At 43.2% G+C, this 17,183-nt stretch overlaps 1 protein-coding gene across 1 annotated transcript in view; it reads left to right on the top strand.

The window, feature by feature from the left end:
• CENPJ (centromere protein J) overlaps nt 1-11,493 on the top strand; it is a 36,976-nt gene extending 25,483 nt beyond the window's left edge. Inside the window, exons 9-16 of the mRNA XM_008056621.2 lie at nt 1,827-2,069; nt 5,960-6,044; nt 8,433-8,497; nt 8,701-8,811; nt 9,719-9,859; nt 9,938-10,022; nt 10,108-10,228; nt 11,141-11,493. Coding sequence (XP_008054812.1) covers nt 1,827-2,069; nt 5,960-6,044; nt 8,433-8,497; nt 8,701-8,811; nt 9,719-9,859; nt 9,938-10,022; nt 10,108-10,228; nt 11,141-11,342 — 1,053 coding nt within the window. The 3' untranslated portion in view covers nt 11,343-11,493. The remainder of the gene's footprint in view (nt 1-1,826; nt 2,070-5,959; nt 6,045-8,432; nt 8,498-8,700; nt 8,812-9,718; nt 9,860-9,937; nt 10,023-10,107; nt 10,229-11,140) is intronic.
• The last annotated feature ends 5,690 nt before the right edge of the window (nt 11,494-17,183 follow it).

The following is a 17,183-nucleotide window of genomic DNA, read 5'->3' as shown; positions in this document are numbered from 1 at the left end:
AGCGGCCACGGCACTCCAGTCTGGGCGACAGAGTGAGACTCCAACTCAAAAAAAAAATAAAATAAAATATATAATTAAAAAAAAAAAAGCAAACTCATCTTCCCCTTTCTATATTTTAATTTCTAGTATTTTTGATTTCTGTCCTTTTCTTGCTATGAGAGATGTTTTAGCCATCCTTGAGCAATCTCACCTGCACATCGACAGCTACTGCATGCGATGGTGCTCAGGGTCTTTAATTCTATTTATTTATTTTTGCAGGGGGAAACTTGTTACTATGTTTTGGCTAATGCTTAGTTTATTAAATCTACTATGTTAGATTTCAACAATATTAAAAGATGTATTTCAAAAGATGATATCAATATCCTCCCGTCCAAAAGTCCTGAAAAAGATGTTTATAAAATTTCTCCCTCTCACCCTTGCCCTAGTCACCTAATTCAGTTTTTGCCTTTTAATTTTTTTTTTTTTTTTTTTTGAGTTGGAGTCTCACTCTGTCACCCAGCCCTGGAGTGCAGTGCTGGGTTCAGGCGATTCTTCCTCCTCAGCCTTCCAAGTAGCTGGAACTACAGACATGTGCCACCATGACTGGCTGACTTTGTGTGTGTGTGTGTGTGATTTATTGTGGAGATGAGGTCTCGCCAAGTTGCCCAGGCTGGTCTCAAACTCCTGAGTTCAGGTAGTCCTCTTGACTCTGCCTCTCAAAGTGCTGGGATTATAAGCATGAGCCACTGTGCCCGGCTTTTTTTATTTTTAAATAATTTTTTTTTATTACGGAAAAGTTTGAAAGTACTTGAAAGTAGCAAGAATAATATAATAAATTCCCAGACTTAACCAGTGATCATTTTGTCTCTCTAAGCGTTCTCTCTCTCTCTCTCTCTCTCTCTCTCTCTCTCTCTCTCTCTCTCTCTCTCTTTTCCTCCTTCCCTCCCTCCCACACTCCTTTTAAAAAATCTGGAATATTTTAAATGAAATCTCAGACATCTGGTCATTCTACCTGTAATTAATCTAATATGTTTCTCTAACTGAGAAAGATGCTTTAAAAAAAATTGGATTACCATACCTTTGCTACACCTAACAAAATTAACTAATTCTTTAACATCCACTAAGACTTAAAATCCATATTCAGATCGCTCATGGGTGTATTTTTACAGTTGATTTGTTTGCGTTCTAATTCACCTCTCTTGAGGCAGTGTTTCCAGTCTCTTGCATCTTTCCAAAGAAATTTTTAACAAGTACATGTATATGTATTCATGGGGTTTTTTGTTTGTTTTAACATTAATCATAGTATATGACCAGCCTGAGCAACATAGCCAGACCTCATCTCTACAAAAATTAGCCAGGTGTGGTTGCGGGTGCCTATAGCCCCAACTGCTTGGGAGGCTGAGACAGAAAGATCACTTGAATCCAGGGGGTCAAGGCTAAGTGAGCTGAGATCATGCCACTGCACTTCAGCCTGGACTATAGAGTGAGACTCTGCCTCAAAAACACACAAGCAGAAAAAGATAGTACTGTGTACTGAAATCATTTGTAACATAAAAATTATCTTCATTCTTTGTTTTAGTATTACCTAGAATTGCCATATAATTAAGTGCCATCATTCACTCGCCTACACCTTTATGTCATTTCTGTTCTTCTGATGATGGTATGAGGTGGGTCCTAACTTGGTCCCCTCCTCCCCATTCCTGAAAAACCCAGTGTTCTTGAAGTGTTGTTTATTGGCGAAGTCTTCCCTTTGGCTGTCTGTGCTAGGCTAGCTATTCTGTTTCATTGATGTGTCTCTTCTATTGTTTTACTTCTAGTAATGCTTTATTATTATTGTTATTTGAGAGGTTTTAAAACAGCAAATAGCAGATTTACAGGAAGATTTGAAAAGAAAGGAAACAAAATGGTCAAGTACACACAGCCGTCTCAGAAGCCAGATAGAAATGTTAGTCAAAGAGAATACAGACCTCCGGGAGGAAATAAAAGTCATGGAAAGATTCCGACTGGATGCCTGGAAGAAAGCAGAAGCTGTAGAAAGCAGCCCCAAGGCAGATCATGGTGTGACTGCCTTGAAGAAAGGGGAGTCCATGGTAGGTGTGGCTGGCTGGTCTTGTCAGGTGTTTGGGGGGATAGTAAATGTTTTACCATTCACATTCATAGAGACAAAGTAAGATGGTGGGTGCCAGAGGCTGAGGGAGGAGGGGCAGGGAGTTTTGTCATTGGGGGCAGACTTTCTGTTTGGGATGATGAAAGATTCTGGAGAATGGGTGGTGGTGATGGCTGCACAGCCATGTGGATATACTTAATGCCACTGTAACTGTGCACCTAAAAATGGTTAAGATGGTAAGCTCGTGGTGTATATTTTATGATAATTTAGAAAACGTTTCAAGCATTGCTATATATAGGTGCTTTTCAGATTCATTTTTATAATTCCTATAAAGGAGATTTACCACAGTAGCAGATGGTCTCTGTTAAAACAGATCAAGTGAAACTTTTGCGGAGAGTCATGTGCGTATCCAGGATGTGGTCCTTTTAAATCAAGTCACTGGCCTTTCATTTGTCTATATGAAGAACTTGGATGTGCCAGGCATTGCTTTAGGTCCTGAGGGTACAGCAGTGAGAAAATCAGATAGAATTCCTTGCCCTCATGTTGCTGACATTCCAGTCGTGGGAGAGAGACTAAGAATAATAGTACAGGTCAATAAGGTGTGAGGTGGAGTGGGGTGCTATGGAGAAGCGAGGACTGTGGTGCCATCTTAGGTGGGGTGGAATTTGGACTAGAGATGCCAGTGGCTTGACCAGGTACAATGGTGGGTGGAGAGGCAGTGGTGGCTGGAGGAGTAGTATTGGGTGAAGAGGTGGTGGTGGGTAAAGAAGCAGTATTGAATGGAGAAGCAGTATTGGGTGGAGAAGCAGTGGTAGATGGAGAAGCAGTATTGATAGAGAAGCAGTATTGGGTGGCGAGGCACTGGTGAGTGAAGAAGCAGTATTGAGGGAGAGGTAGTGGTGGGTGGAGAAGCAGTGGTGGGTGGAGAAGCAGTGTTGGGTAGAGAAGCAGTATTGGGTGGGGAGGCACTGATGACTGGAGAAGCAGTATTGGGTAGAGAGGTGGTAGTGGGTAAAGAAGCAGTATTGGCTGGAGAAGCAGTTATTGGATGGAGAGGCACTGGTGAGTGGAGAAGCAGTACTGGGTGGAGAGGCAGTGGTGGCCTTTTGGTTGCCAGAAAAGTGGCTTGGGCTGTTGCTGAGCTGGCAGCAGGAACAGCAAGGAAGAGATCAGGAACCAACCACCTCTGCCTGTGCTTTAGTTTTGGGTTTGGCCCAGTCACTAGGAGTGACCACAGGAAGAGAGCCCGTGTGGCCTCAGAAACTCAGGAAGGCTGAAGGTAGTTCGAATGCCCACTAGACCTCCTGGTAGGTCCTGACCCAACAGCCATACGGGACAGCAGAGGTTGCAGCCAGGACAGAAGCTCAGGTTGTCTGGATGTGTGATATAGCTGGGGCCTGCGAGTGTGGACAGGGAGGAGCGGACCAAGGCCAGAGGGCAGGAGGTTGGAGGCCCCAGGTGGGGAAGAAAGGCCTCAGCAGGAGTGTGACGACCGTGTCAGGTGCTGCTGCTATAACAGGAGGACTGGAAACTGGCTATCGGATATGCCCAAGGGAGAGCATGTGACCCTCAGAAGACTTGTGTCTTTGGCTGTTGAAGAGGAGGGCCTAACTGGATGTGTGCAGCTAACAGCTCTGTGGGGGTAGTTGGCAGTCACTTTTGAAGAGTTGGGGGTAGTGGTCACAGGGGAAGTATTTTTATTTTTTTAAGATGGTAAAATTAGCAGGTGTTTATGTATTGGTAGGACAGATTCCATAGAGAGGAAAATATTGATGCAGAAGGAGGTGGGGGAATCACAGAAGCATGTCTTGGCTGAGTGAGAGGAAAGGGTGGGCCTTGGTCAGACCAGGCCATGACTCCTAGGCGAGGCTGTGGTGCCCAGAGGCGGAAGGTGCAGCATAGATTGGACCCGTGTGTGGGCAGCTGGCAGGGCATGGGGAGGCAAGAGGTGAGGAGGTGGAGAAAGCCTGAGGTGGTCATCTCCTGGCTGCGCTGGGGCCCACCTGGGTCAGAGACCATATGGTTAGAGTGAGAGTTGTTCACATTGTTTTTTCTTTTCCTTTTTTTTTTTTTTTTTGAGTTGGAGTCTCACTCCATTGCCCAGGCTGAAGTGCAGCTCACGGCCACCCCAGCGTCAACCTACTGGGCTCCGGTGATCCTTCTGCCTCAACTTTCCAAGTAGCTTAAACTACAGATGCATGCTACCACGCCCGACTAATTTTTGATTTATTGTAGAGACGAGATCTTGCCAAGTTGCCCATGGGTTCAAACCATCCTCTTGCTTCAGCCTCCCAGAGTGTTGGGATTACAGGCTGAGCTACTGAGCCCGGCCACATTGCTTGAAAAAGAAAGAAATTATTCAGCCTTTTGGGCTAGGGGTGGTGGAGATGTGGTCATCCAAGTGAATGCTGCCAAGTGAGTGAGGGCAGAGAAGTGGCAGCCTGCATGGCATGGGTGGCTGCAGTGCACTGTGGACTTAAGCTGCATGTGGAGGGCATGTGCCAGGCTTGAGGACACAGAGATGCTATGACTCAGGACACCGTGGAGTCCCGTGACTTGTGAGCATTGTCAGGGTCAGGTAGTTGCAGAGTGAGCTGCAGAGACAGGCTGTGGCATTCACCAAGTGGCGTCCCCTCAACCATTTATTAGGAAAGCTCCCTAAAGCAGATACCAGGTGAGGGATAGTATGGTGAGCACCTGGATGCCCACCCAGGCTCTGCTGCCATGAACACTGGCCGTATTTTTGTCTGTCTTGCTGAACTGTTTGAAGGTAATTGCAGAAATCATGGCATCTCACCCCTAAGTACCTCAGCATCTTTTTATATTATGTTGAGTTTTTGAAGAACCAGGCTTGTTATTTTTTAGAGCGCCCTATATTTGGGATCTTTATTTATTTATTTATTTATTTTTGAGTTGGAGTCTCACTCTGTCCCCCAGACTAGAGTGCAGTGGCCGCTCCCGGCTACCGCAGCCTCGATCTGCTGGGCTCCGGCGATCCTTCCGCCTCAGCCTTGTGAGTAGTCGGCATTACAGGCATGTGCTACCACGCCCGGCTGATTTTTTTATTTATTGTAGAGATCAGGTCTCGCCAAGTTGCCCAGGCGAGTCTCGAACCCGCGGGCTCAGGCAATCTACTCACCTCAGCCTCCCAAAGCGCGGGATTACAGGCTGAGCCACCGAGCCCGGCTTGGGATCTTTATTAATGGAATACTTTGAAGTTAAGGTTTTTGCAGTTATTGATAATTGCAGATGTTGATAGCACTGATTATGATAAGTTACAGGGTTGGCCCATTGGGGTGTGTAGCAGAGGCAGGACAGAGGACAAATTGGAACGGGAGTGGACGAGACATCAAGGACAGCGCTGGAAGCATTGTCACCTGGCAGGGAGTATGTCCCAGCCAGGATAGGTAATGGCAGGGGTGGATCTGGCCAGAAATGGGAGTGGAAATGGAGGGCAGAGAGGTCTTGGCCTGCCTCGTCCTAGTGTTTTCAGGGAGAGTTGGGCTCAGCGCGATTCTAATGAAGTGGGAAGGGAGCACCCAGGAGAGGCTAGCTTTGGCAGAACACTGTTAGCTGAGGCCTGTGCTCTCTTCCGCTGCTCTGTGACAGTCAGAGAAGACGGTCTGGGTTACCTTGACTGCAGCGTCCCAACTTGAAGAATGCATGTATGTCCCAAGGAGTCTGTGAGTGTGTGTATTGTTCTTTCCTAGATAACAGTTTGTTCACTTTAGCCTGTTGTGATAAATGAAAACAACATAAATGAACAAAACCTGTAGTATTCTCACCACTAGCTGAGTTCTGTTAATTTCATTCAGGGTATCAGTAAGTAGCCTAACACTTATTTCATATGAAAAATTATCTCTTATACTATAGAACCCATCTGTTCGATTTCAAAAGAGTCAAATTTCTTCTGGAACCCAGGTAGAAAAACACAAGGAAAACTATTTGCCATCACAAGGTAAGGGGCTGCATGATCTTTTTACAAAATATTTCAGAATTTAAAGAATAGAGATTTTAGGCCAGGTGTGGTGGCTCATGCCTATAATCCCAGCACTTTGGGAGACTGAGGTGAGAGGATTGCCTGAGCCTCTGGGTTTGAGAGCAGCCCTGGCAATTTGGTGAGACCTCATCTCTACAATAAATTAAAAAATTAGCCTGGTGGCGTGTGCCTGAAGTTCCAGCTACTTGGAAGGCTGAGGTGGAAGGATCGCCGGAGCCCAGCAGGTCGAGGATGCAGTGGCCGAGAGCATGCCACTTCCCCCAAGCCTGGGGGTGACAGAGTGAGACTCCAACTCAAAGAAAAAAGAATAGAGAGTTTATATCCAACTTAAGAAGTAAAGTAAATATAATTGAAATCTGTGCATCATCTTACTCCCCAAGTAATTTCTACCCTGATAACATTCCATACTTGTTTTTTAAAATTATTTTACTACCTTGTGTCCATAAATTGATATATAGGTTGAGCATCCCAAGTCTGAAATCTGAACTGCTCCAAAATAAGCATCACCAATCCTGCTGATATTGTAGATATTTCTGAATTTATTAATTAATGTCAAATTTGAGGCCAGGTGTAGTGGCTCATGCTTGTGATCCCAGCACTTTTGGAGGCTAAGGCGAGAGGATTACTTGAGCCCAGGAGCTGGAGACCAGCCTGGGCAACATAACGAGACCTCATCTCAACAAAAATTCAAAAAGAAAAAAAATAAGCCAGGCTCGGTGGCTCAGCCTGTAATCCCACGCCTTTGGGAGGCTGAGGTGAGTGGATTGCCTGAGCCCGCGGGTTCGAGACCCGCCTGGGCAGCGAGACCTCCTCTCTACAATAAATCAAAAAATCAGCTGGGCGTGGTAGCGGCTATAATTCCGGCTACTCGGAAGGCTGAGGCGGAAGGATTGCCGGAGCCCCGCAGGTCGAGGCTGTGGGGTCCGGGAGCGGCCACTGCACTCTAGTCTGGGCGACAGAGTGAGACTCCAACTCAAAAGAAAAAAAAGAAAAAAAGAATTATGTTGAATCGTATGAAATTACTGACATATGGCCACTTGGGACCTATAATTCAGTGACTTTCTGTGGTGTAAAGGAACTCTTCCTATCTCCTGGTGCCACATAGTCGGCTCTCAATACCTAGGCGCCTCCTGGCTAGCCACCTGCCTCTGCCCTTCTCCAGGCCGTTCTCCTGTAGCATCCAGCGCCTGTTACACATTTTAACATTGAGGTCTTTCAGGGTTGGGAGTTTTTACAATATGACCCCTTGGTCTATAGGATGAAAAGATTAGAGCCTCAATAAAGCTTTAGAAATTCACCTCAATGTGAATGGTGGTGGTTGTAGTGTGTGCATGCTTATTTTATAATGTGTGTGTTACCGGCACAGCACGTGATTACTGTGTTGGTCATGGTATAAAAATTTAGATCACAGCCACTAGAGCATTTAGGTTTTATTTGTTTGTTTATTTATTTTGAGTCAGAGTCTTACTCTGTTGCCTAGGCTGGAGTGCAGTGGTATGCTCACGGCCGCCATGCCCAGCTAAGTTTTTGATTTATTGTAGAGACAAAGTCTTACCATGTTGTTCAGGCTGGTCTTGAATCTCTGAGCTCAGGCAAACCTCTCACCTCAGCCTCCCAAAGTGCTGGGATTGCAGGCTTGAGCCACTGTGCCTGGCCAGGTTTTAACTAAATAGTTGGTTATTTGGTCAAGCCAAATTCCATAGATCTTCTTAGAGGCCTCTTCTGTCTATACTTTTTTCCTTTTTTTTTTTTAGTTGGAGTCTTACTCTGTTGCCCAGTCTGGAGTGCAGTGGAATGCTCATGGCCACCGGAGCCTCAACCTGCTGGGCTCAAGCAATCCTTCCGCCTCAGCCTTCCAAGTAGCTGGAACTGTATGCACACACCACCATGCTCAGCTAATTTTTTTTTACTTATTTATTGTAGAGATGAGGTCTCGCCAAGTTGCCCAGGCTGGTCTCGAACCCATGGGCTCGAACCATGGTCTCGAACCCATGGCCTCTCACTTCGGCCTCCCAAAGTGTGCTGGGATTACAGGTGTGAGCCACTGTGCTGGGGCCTCTCAGGTTATTTGAGCATCTGTTCTTTCCCCTGGATTGTAAACTCTCTGTGAAGAGATTGTCTTTGTCTTTCTTGGACACCTGGGACTTAAGTACCTGTATAAATATTTCAATTTGTCTAATGGAGAACTCCTCCAAATTAGTAAAGAAGAATATTGAGATAATCTTAATTATGAATGAAGCAGTTCACAGAAGAAGGATGTGAACTAAAGAAATATTTGGCCATACTAGAGAATTTTAAATTTTCAATTAAATATTAAAACTAACTCTGACAATTTTATTTTAATAGGAAAATCATCTCGAAGATCCAAGTCTGCACCTCTTCAAGATTTAGGCATTTTGGATAAGGAACAAGTAAAGCTCTATTTTTTATATTCAAATAGATTACCCAGGCTTGAAGTTGGTTCATCAACTGACTTAAGCTTCTAAACTGTATAAAGGAGGCTTTTTACTTAACATTGAAAACACTAGTCATAGGATCCTATAGTGTCAAAGTCTAGCTTTCGGAAACAAGTGTAGGTTTTAGTTCTTGAAACGTTGTGTCCTTGTCCTTACAGGCTGCCTCACCCAGGGAGCCACTTGAACTGGTTAACCTCCCAGATCCTGACTATAAAGAAGAGGAAGAAATAGGAGAAATACAAGGAGAAATAAGTCATCCTGATGGAAAGGTTAAAAAATGTTTTTGAATAATGGTATAAAAATAAACATGGGTTGATACACTTAAGATTCTAAAACAGTTGATCTTTACGATCTAAGGGTGACTTCAGTACTTTGGGGCTTGAACCTTGGAGCTCTGTGTACGACATGCATGTAGGTGCCATTTCTGCTTTTGAGAGCCAGTGGCAGGAGGCATACAGTCCCTTTGTGTGAGCTCTTTATTCTTGCTCCAAACAGCTAAGAAGGCTTTGGAATCCTTGGCACCTCTTTTAAGCCTCCATTTACCCTAGGCCTTCCTTTCCTATAGCCCTTTTGATCCCGATCCTGGTCCCGGTCCCAGTCCTGATCCGAGGCAGTGGCCTCCCTTCACATCTCCATCCTGCAGTTTTATTCTTGTGCGTCGGAAAGTTTCTGAGTGGGAAAACTGCCTGGGGGTTCCAGCCAAAAAAGGAAATGAGAAAGGAAGGGACACACAGGGGATTTGTTAGAGGAAGGTTTTGAGGGAATTTGTCCTCTTATTTATGGAAAGTTTCGTTTGTCAGATACCCTGATCTGATACACTTCAGTTGAAATTATAGGGTCAGCGTTCACTGTTAACCTTGAGGAATAAGGGAAGGAGAAAGGACAACTGTCCAAAGCAGTAGTCAGACTTTCCTATACAAAGTCTACTTTAGGGGTAGCAAATCATTGATGAGGAAAAGTTTTCTGTTTTAGAATTCCAGCTAATATATAGAAAAGGACTGAGAAAATTAGAAAATCACCAGTTGGCAACTCCTGATGAAATAAAGGCTCTTGAGATAATGTTTTCCTTTTTATTATGAAAAATTTCAAAGTAGACAGGAGAATTGGGCATATATTGGTCATGTGATCTCAGGAGGAAATTTCCCCTAGTGATAATCTTGTGGGTTTTTTTTTTAGGTGGAAAAGGTTTATAAGAATGGGTGCCGTGTTATACTGTTTCCCAATGGAACTCGGAAGGAAGTGAGCGTGGATGGAAAGACCATCACTGTCACTTTTTTTAATGGGGATGTGAAGCAGGTCATGCCGGATGAGAGAGTGGTACGTTTCCAAGGGGGCATTCTTCTCCATAGCTAACCACCTCTGGAGCAGAGGCGAACTGACCTTGTGTCTTTACAGATCTACTACTATGCAGCTGCCCAGACCACTCACACTACGTACCCAGAGGGACTAGAAGTCTTACATTTCTCAAGTGGACAAATAGGTAAAGTTGACTCCACCCTCTCCTTATTAATTTCTTCCTTCCCTTCCTTAAGCAATATTCATAGTAAATAACCTTTTTTAAACAGAAAAACATTTCCCAGATGGAAGAAAAGAAATCACGTTTCCTGACCAGACAATTAAAAACTTATTTGCCGATGGACAAGAAGAAAGCATTTTCCCAGATGGTACAATCGTCAGAGTGCAACGGTATGACACCATTATGTTCATAGAAAAAGCCACTTGGCATAGCACCTGTCCTTCTGTGTTTATAAGTGGGAATTCTGTCGTTTCAACCTTGCATTTCTAATGGCATGCTACACCTGCATTTGGGGGGTTCCATGTGAATGTCCCATAGGCATGTCACGCAGTCAGTTTGGTGCTAATTATGTTTCATATTCTGCTTTTTTGTTCCACTGCCTGAAAACAGGTTTTAAGTCTGATTGTGCCCCTTCTTAGGAACATAACTCTCTTCCCGGCCAATAGAATGGTTTTTAAGTTCATGAAAAGAAGGGTCAACTTTAATGCAGTGACCATTTTATGAGAGGAAGAACACAAATTAAAGGAAAAGCTAAACATTTTGTGGTGAAAATATACATTTATTAAAACAAATCTTTTCATGGGCACACGTAAGTGCTAATCTGATAATTGGAACTATCAGCCTGAAGAAAACACTGTCGAGAGAACTTGCAGTGGTACAGTGAAAAAGCCCAAGGCATGTCTCTAGGATAGTGGTCCAATCTTTTTTCGCATCAAGGACTGGTTTCTGGAAGACAGTTTTTCCACAGATGGGGGTGGGGGGTTAGTGATTATCAGGCATTAGATTCTCATAAGGAGTGCACAACCTGGATCCCTCGCATGTACAGTTCACAGTAGGGTTTGTGCTCCTATGAGAAACTATTGCCACCACTGATCTGACAGAATGTGGAGCTCTACTCACTTGTTGCTCACCTCCTGCTGTGTGGCCGGCTTCCTAACAGGCCACGCGCCAGTCCCAGTCAGTGGCCTGGGGGTGGGGGACCCCTGCTCCAGGAGACATAATTGCCAGAATCGAAAGGTGGCTTTTAACTCATTTTTCTGTTGCATATTCCTTTTTAAGAGATTTTATTTTAAATATTACAGTGATGGCAACAAAATCATAGAGTTTAATAATGGCCAAAGAGAAGTGCATACCACCCAGTTCAAGAGACGGGAATATCTAGATGGCACTGTTAAAACTGTGTATGCAAATGGTCACCAAGAGACCAAGTACACATCTGGTCGGGTAAGAGTTAAGGACAAGGACGGCAATGTTCTCATGGACACAGAACTGCAACAGTCCTAGTGCGACTAATCATGAGGTAACACAAATTGATTTTCTTGGTAAAAATAAATATATCTTGTGGAGTCTGTTATTTAATTTATAGAAAGTGTGCATGTGTTTATTAATGGAAAATATATGTTTGAGTTCTGAAATAAAAGTTTACCCTGTAGCATCTTAATTTTATATTCTTTGAAATGCAACAAGGATAGCTTTCATTTAGAATCTGCCTAGCCTGTCTCTCCAGTTAGACTAAGAAAAGCATTATTACTTTGTTATAAACTGTGCACTGGCTTTAAAAATAACAAATAAGTGCTTTTACCTGTGGGAGATGGCTGTACAAAGCAAGTAGCACAGGAAGTGCGTCACATAGATGTCCCACAGGCTTGTCAGCCACAGAGCAGGAATCTCAAGGAGCAGACACATGTCTCTAGCTAAAATATCACTGCGTTCAATTAGTACCAAAATTAAAGCACTTGATCTACACAGAGGTTAAGTTAATTGTAACAGAATGGGAAGTTACAACAGTGAATGAATACAAATGGGTCCGACAGTACCACAGGTAGGAGAAAGCAATTATAACAAGGCTGACTTTATTTTTCAAAAATAGGATGCTTGAGAGTGGAGAGGTATGAACAATGACTACCTGGGGTTAACAGCTGCCTTAGTGTGATCCCCAGTAACACTGCAGGCTCGCGGAATCAAGATGTCCTTGAAGGAAGGGCAAGTCTTTACTTGTAAATTTTTGTAATGATTACACATTGGTCTACATAGACCTTACTTGTCACTGACAGTGAGTCAATTTTTAAAAAACTGAAATGTATCAATCCCAAGTGATTTAAAAACTAATATGAAAAAACTGAAAAACTTTTCCCCCACATTGTTTTCCATTATGGTAAAAATACTTAATTAAAAATTGTCTAAATATTTAAAAAAATTTTTTTTTTACTTTTTAATTTTATTTCAATAGCTTGAGGGGGTACAAATAGTTTTTGGTTACATGGTTGCATTGTATAGTGGAAGTGAAGTCTGGGCTTTAAGGGTACCCACCACTTCTACCTGTGTACACTGTAATCACCCTATAGGTGATTGGTTTTTTTTTGTTTGTTTTGTTTTTTTGAGTTGGAATCTCACTCTGTCGCCCAGACTGGAGTGCAGTCCCGGCCACCGCAGCCTCGACCTGCTGGGCTCCGGCGATCCTTCCGCCTCAGCCTTCCAAGTAGCTGGAATTACAGGCATGCGCTACCACACCCGGCTGGTTTTTTGATTTATTGTAGAGACGAGGTCTCGCTGCCCAGGCAGGTCTCGAACCCGCGGACTCAGGCAATCCACTCACCTCAGCCTCCCAAAGGCGCAGGATTATAGGCTGAGCCTAGGTGATTGTTTTAAATCCCTTCCCCTCTTCTCCTTTTCCCTCTTCTGAATCTCCAGTATCCATCACATCATTCTCTATGCCTTTGCAGATCCTTAGTTTAGGTCCTACTTATAAGTGAGAACATGCGGTGTTTGGTTTTCTGTTCCTGTGTTAGTTCACTTAGGGTGAATTCCATTCAGCTTGCTGCAAAAGACATTATTTCATTCTTTTGATGGCGGAATAGTACTCCATAGTAGATATATACCACATTTTCATTATCCATTGATCAGTTGATGGTCATTTGGGTTGATTCCATATCCTTGCAATTGTGACTTGTGTGGTGACGAACATGTGAGTACAGTTTTTTTTTTTTTTTTTTTTGAGTCGAAGTCTCACTCTGGCCCAGGCTGGAGTGCAGTGGCATGCTCATGGCCACCGCAGCCTCCACCTGCTGGGCTCAGGTGATCCTTTTGCCTCAACCTTCCAAGTAGCTGGAACTACAGTCATGCGCCACCACATCCAGCTAATTTTTTGATTTATTGTAGAGATGAGGTCTTGCCAAGTTGCCCACGCTGGACTCAAACCTGTGGGCTTAGGCAGTCCTTTCACCTTGGCCTCCCAAAGTGCTGGGATTATAAACATGAGACACTGCACCCGGCCTGAGGTATCTTTTTTATATAATGACCTTTGTCCCTTTGGGCATAAATACCTAGTAGTGGGGTTGATGGATCAAATAGTAAATCTACTTTTAATTCTTTTGGAAATATCCATACCAACTTCCATAAAAGTTGTACTAATTTACACTCCTATTAAGTGTATAAGAGTAAGAGTTCCCTTTTCACTGCATCTGTGTCCGCTTCTGTAGTTTTTTGATTTTTTAAATAATGGCTGGCCAATCCCTTTGTGTCCCCTCCCACTGTGGGAGCTTTTCTGTCCTCTCAACAAATCCTGCTTTCTTTCTTTTTTTTTTTTTTTTTTTTGAGTTGGAGTCTCACTCTGTCGCCCAGACTGGAGTGCAGTGGCCGCTCTAGGCCACCACAGCCTCGACCTGCTGGGCTCCGGCGATCCTTCCGCCTCAGCCTTCCAAGTAGCTGGAACTACAGGCGTGCACTACCACACCTGGTTAATTTTTTGATTTATTGTAGAGATGAGGGCTCACCAAGTTGCCCAGGCAGGTCTTGAACCCGCAGGCTCAGGCAATCCACTCACCTCAACCTCCCAAGGTGCGGGATTACAGGCTGAGCTACCGAGCCCGGCTCAAATCCTGCTTTCTAAAAAAAAAAATTATTGGCCATTCTGACTAGTGTAAAGTAGTATCTCATTGTGATTTTAAATTACACTTCTCTGCCAGTTAGTATTGCTGAGCATTTTTGTACGTTTGATAGCCATTTGTATATCTTCTTTTGAGACTTCTGTTGATATCATTTGCTTTTTTCTTGCTCATTTGTGTGAGTTCTTTGTAGATTCTGGATATCAGTCCTTTGTCAGATATACAGTTTACAAATGTCTTCTCCCATTCTGTAAGTTGCCTATTTGTTCTGTTGCTTATTTCTTTGGCTGTGCAGAAGCTTTTTAGTTAAATTCAGTACCACTTACTATTTTTGTTTTTGGTGCATTTTGCTTTTGGGGTTTTAGCCATAAATTCTTGGCCTAGACTGATGTCCGGGACAGTCTTTCCTAGGTTTTAGTCTAGGATTTTTTTTATTTTTTTTTTTGAGTTGGAGTCTCAGTCTATCGCACAGGCTGGAGTACAGTGGCATGCTCACGACCACCGTAGCCTCGACCTGCGCTCCGGCGATCCTTCCACCTCAGCCTTCCAAGTAGCTGGAACTACAGGCGTGTGCTACCACGCTTGGCTAAGTTTTTGGTTTATGGTAGCAATGAGGTCTTGCCAAGTTCCCCAGGATGGTCTTGAACCCCCGGGCTCAGGCAGTCCTCTCGCCTTGGCCCCCTAAAGTGCTGGGAGTGCAGGCTTGAGCCACCACACCCAACTGGTCTGGGATTTTTATGGTTTCAGGTCTGACATTTACCTCTTTCACCCACCTTGAGTTTTTGAGTATGGTGAGAGAGAGGGATCAAGATTTGCGTGTCTGCATGTAGCTTTCCAATCTTCCAGGCACCATTTGTTGAATAGGATGTCCTTTCCCCAGTCTATGTTTTTGTCTGCTTTGTCAGAGATCAGTTGATTGTAGGTATTTGAGTTTGTTTCTGGATTCTCCATTTTGTTCCACTGGTCCATTTGTCTGCTCTTGTACCAGTAACACACTGTTTTGGTTACTACAGCCTTGTAGCATAGTTTGAAATCAGGTAATAAATGCCTCCAGCTTTGTTCTTTTTGCTCAGGATTGCTTTTGCTATTCTGGCTCTTTTTTGGTTCCATATGGATTATGGGATTGTTTTTTCTAATTCTGTGAACAGTAACATTGGTAGTTTGATGAGATTGTGTTGAATCTGTAGATTACTTTGGGTAATATGGTCATTTTAACAATGTTTATTCTTCTAATCCATGAGAGTAGGTGCTTCTCCATTTGTTTGTGTCCTCTGCAATTTCTTTCATCAGGGTTTTGTAGTTCTTACAGAGATCTTTCATCTCCTTGGTTAAATATATTCCTAGGTATTTTAGCTTTTTGGCTGCTATTGTAAATGGAATTGAGTTCTTTTGTTGTTGTTGTTGTTGTTGTTGTTGAGTTGGAGTCTCACTCTGTCACCCAGACCGGAGTGCAGTGGCCACTCCCGGCCACTGCACCCTTAACCTGCTGGACTCTGGCGATCTTTCTACCTCCACCTTCCAAGTAGCTGGAACTACAGGCGTGTGCTACCACACCCAGCTAAATTTTTGTTTTATTGTAGAGATGAGGCCTCGCCAAGTTGCCCAGGCTGATCTTGAACCTGCGGGCTCAGGCAATCCACTCACCTCAGAACACCAGAGAATTAACCATAGAGCAAAATATTAGTACACTGCAATTACAGTCATGTTCCACATAAAGTCTCTTGGTCAATGGAAGACCTCATATACTGCAGGGGTCCCATAAGATTATAATGGAGCTGAAAAACTCTTGTTGCATAATGAGATTACAACCTTCATAAGTTGTAGCACAACACGTTACTCACTCATTTGTGGTGATTTTGCAAACAAACCTGCTGTGTTGCCAGTTGTATAAAAGTATAGCACATACAATTATATACAGTACATAATACTTGATCATGGTAATAGACTGTTACTGATTTATGTATTTACTATGCTACAATACATTTTCATTGTTATTTTAGCGTGTACTTCTACTTATTTAAAAAAGTTAACTATAAAATAGCCTCAGGCAGGTCCTCCAGGAGATATTCCAGAAGAAGGAATTGCTATAATAGATGACAGTTCCATGTGCATTATTGCCCTGGAAACCTTTCAGTGGGACAAGGTGCAGAGTTAGAAGACAGTGATATTGATGATCCTGACCCTGTATAGGCTAGGCTAATGTGTGTGCTTGTACAAGTGTTATTTTTAACAAAAAAGTTTAAAAAGTAGCAAAATAAAATAAACAATTTTTAAATAGAAAAAGACTTACATAGTAAGGATATAAAGAAAAAAATCTTGTACAGCTATATAATGTGTTGGTGTGTTTTAAGCTAAGTGTTTTTACAGCAAGAGTCACAAAGCTAAAACATTTTAAAAGTTTAGAAAGAAACTGATAGTAAACTAAGGTTAACTTATTATTGAAGAAAGAACAATATTTTTAATAGATTTAATGTAGCCTACGTGTACAGGGTTTATAACATCTACAGTAGTGTGTGACAACATCCTGGGCCTTCACATTCACTCAATACTACCTTACACAACCAGAGCAACTTTCTATCCTGTAAACGCCATTCAGGCAGTTGTACCATTTGTTATGTTTTATACCATATTTTTACTGCACCTTTTCTAAGTTTAGGTATAGTTGAATACAAAAATACTATTGCATCACAATTGCCTACCAGTATTCAGTAGAGTAACATGCTGCACAATTTATAGCTGAGGAACTATAGGTTATACCATTCAGCCTAGGTGTGTAGTAGGCTATGCCATCTAGGTTTTTGTAGGTACACGCAATGATACTCTCAAGATGAAATCACCTAATGATGCATTTTTCAGAATGTATCCCTGTCATTAAGCAGCGCATGACTATATTTTAAAAAAAGAGGAACTCAGCTGGGCTCGGTGGCTCAGCCTGTCATCCCAGCATTACGGGAGGCTGAGAGGAGTGGATTGCCTGAGACCGCGGGTTCGAGATCAGCCTGGGCAACTTAGCGAGACCTCATCTCTACAATAAATAAATAAATAAATAAATAGATAGATAAATAAATAAATAAATAAGCCAGGTGTGGTAGCGTGCACCTGTAGTTCCAGCTACTTGAAAGGCTGAAGTGGAAGGATTGCCAGAGCCCAGCAGGTCAAGCTGGCGTGGTTGTAAGTGTGTCACTGCACTCCAGCCTGGGCAACAGAATGAGACTCCAACACACACACACACACACACACA

This window comes from Carlito syrichta, unplaced genomic scaffold, assembly GCF_000164805.1.
Source record: "Carlito syrichta isolate Samal-C Ts95f unplaced genomic scaffold, Tarsius_syrichta-2.0.1 Scaffold302419, whole genome shotgun sequence".
Classification (NCBI taxonomy): Eukaryota; Metazoa; Chordata; class Mammalia; order Primates; family Tarsiidae; genus Carlito; species Carlito syrichta.
The sequence above is the reverse complement of the archived record's forward strand: the minus strand, read 5'-3'. Positions and strand labels throughout refer to the sequence as shown.